The sequence below is a fragment of the Arachis ipaensis genome, chromosome B01 (genome assembly GCF_000816755.2).
Source record: "Arachis ipaensis cultivar K30076 chromosome B01, Araip1.1, whole genome shotgun sequence".
NCBI lineage: Eukaryota > Viridiplantae > Streptophyta > Magnoliopsida > Fabales > Fabaceae > Arachis > Arachis ipaensis.
This window is the reverse complement of record NC_029785.2, coordinates 10,330,582-10,332,440: the sequence shown is the minus strand read 5'-3', so window position 1 is coordinate 10,332,440 and position 1,859 is coordinate 10,330,582. Positions and strand designations below refer to the sequence as shown.

General features: G+C 26.9%; 1 protein-coding gene across 1 annotated transcript in view; it reads left to right on the top strand.

The window, feature by feature from the left end:
• LOC107624771 (aspartyl protease family protein At5g10770) overlaps positions 821 to 1,859 on the top strand; it is an 8,704-nt gene continuing 7,665 nt past the window's right edge. Inside the window, exon 1 of the mRNA XM_016327229.1 lies at positions 821 to 1,129. Within this exon, the coding sequence (XP_016182715.1) occupies positions 949 to 1,129 (181 nt within the window). The 5' untranslated portion in view covers positions 821 to 948. The remainder of the gene's footprint in view (positions 1,130 to 1,859) is intronic.

Below are 1,859 nucleotides of genomic sequence, written 5' to 3'. Positions count from 1 at the left end.
CCTCGAAGGCTCAATATTTTCGGGAGGTCTCCGGGGGATTGATTGGTCGCGATCTGACGTGGTTCCGGCTCTGACAACAACATAATTCGATGGCAAATTATCCAACCTTCGAGATAACATTCCTGCATCGTTGCCAACCAAATTTTCAACTAGTGTCACCAGAAATTGCTCAAACAACATTTTATATTTGAAAATTAATTTAAAAGAAACAATATCAGAATTCATATATCAACCACACAATAATTTAATAATAGTAAGGCATAAATTTAAAGCTTTAATTTGACATATTTTAACCACAATAGATTCAATACTTCCGGAAACAAATGATTATAATTAAGTTTCAATAATTACGAGATGATAAAATTACAAACAAATATAGTGATAGAAATACTGTACAAAGTACAAACTGAAAGAAATTGGCAATGGTTTAAATTTGTGATGACGAACAGAAAAGATCTAAAAATATATCACAATAAATGATAGAAAGAAAAATTACGAATTTCACTATCAGTATCACTGAACTCATGAACGACCGTCAGAAATAATACAATATTGTATCTTATTTGTTATTGACTTATTAATTATATTCTTAATAATGAATAATTCAGTTAAAAATATTCAACTAATAAGTACTCTCTTCCTTCATTAACTTTTTTTTGGTTGAATATCTTTCTTCATTATTAATTTAATGTTAGTTATACATAACAATCCAAAAAAAAAAGCTTCAATAATATTATACTATTGTTAGTTACATATAATGATGACGTGTAAGAATCGATAATGAATTGGATCCCCACCTATGGAAATGAATAGCCTATAAAAGCCAACGAACCAGACACATTATCGAAGTGTGCATTTTAGCTTGCTTCCTTAGAACACCAAAATTGGCACGCAGGCTTATTAGCTTACTATTATTATCCTTTCAGGAAAAAAAAAAAGGAAAAGGAAATGTCTTATTTATCCTTAGCTACTTCTTCTCTTCTATGTGTTCTCTTATTTTTCTTGTGCTCCTTGGAAAAGGGTTTCGCTCTCCAAAGAAGTAACAAGGACATTGATGATGATCATAGTCACCATGTTCGTCTCAGCTCTCTTTTGCCATCACCTACTTGCAGCTCCTCTTCTGTCAAAGGTCAACCCCAATAATTAATATTCTTCCATGTTTAATTATTATAAGCATATTGATTATCATCATATCATTATTGGAGTATTCCACTTTAACATACTTGCTGATATACATTCTTGCATACTTATGTATGTTTATATATCTATCTAGATAAAAATAACAGAAATGTTAGTTTTTTTTTTTACTTTTAATTTTTAGTTAATTTTTTAAAGAATTTATTATTATTTAATTAATTTAAATACCCACTTTTATGTATCTATGTATCAAAAAATTAGAAAAGTTACTTATTTTTTATTTTTTTTAAAGACAGAATAAAGAACAATATTTAAAAGATACAAGTTACACTGTTAAAAAAAAATATTCATGTTCTCAAAAGGTTTAAGACTTTTTTAATTTTAAATAATTTGGGTTTGGACATATCCCTTCAACTATAACAATAATTCTGTGACGTGTTCTTTTTTCTTTTTTTAAAAAAAAAAAGGAAAAAGAAAAAAAAAAAGCTAGCCTCCCTCTAAACTCAGCATCACTTAATAAGGATGAGATACATGATGCAGAAATAAATAAATTAATGAGCCTAAAATAAATAGGTATTTTTTTTTATAGCAAAACAAAGAACATTATATATGTCACTTTATATATATTATTTTTAGTATTAAATAATTAAAAAGAAGTATAAGAAAATAAAAAATTATCTTTTATACTATAAAAAAACATACACTTAATAGTTGTTTTTAGC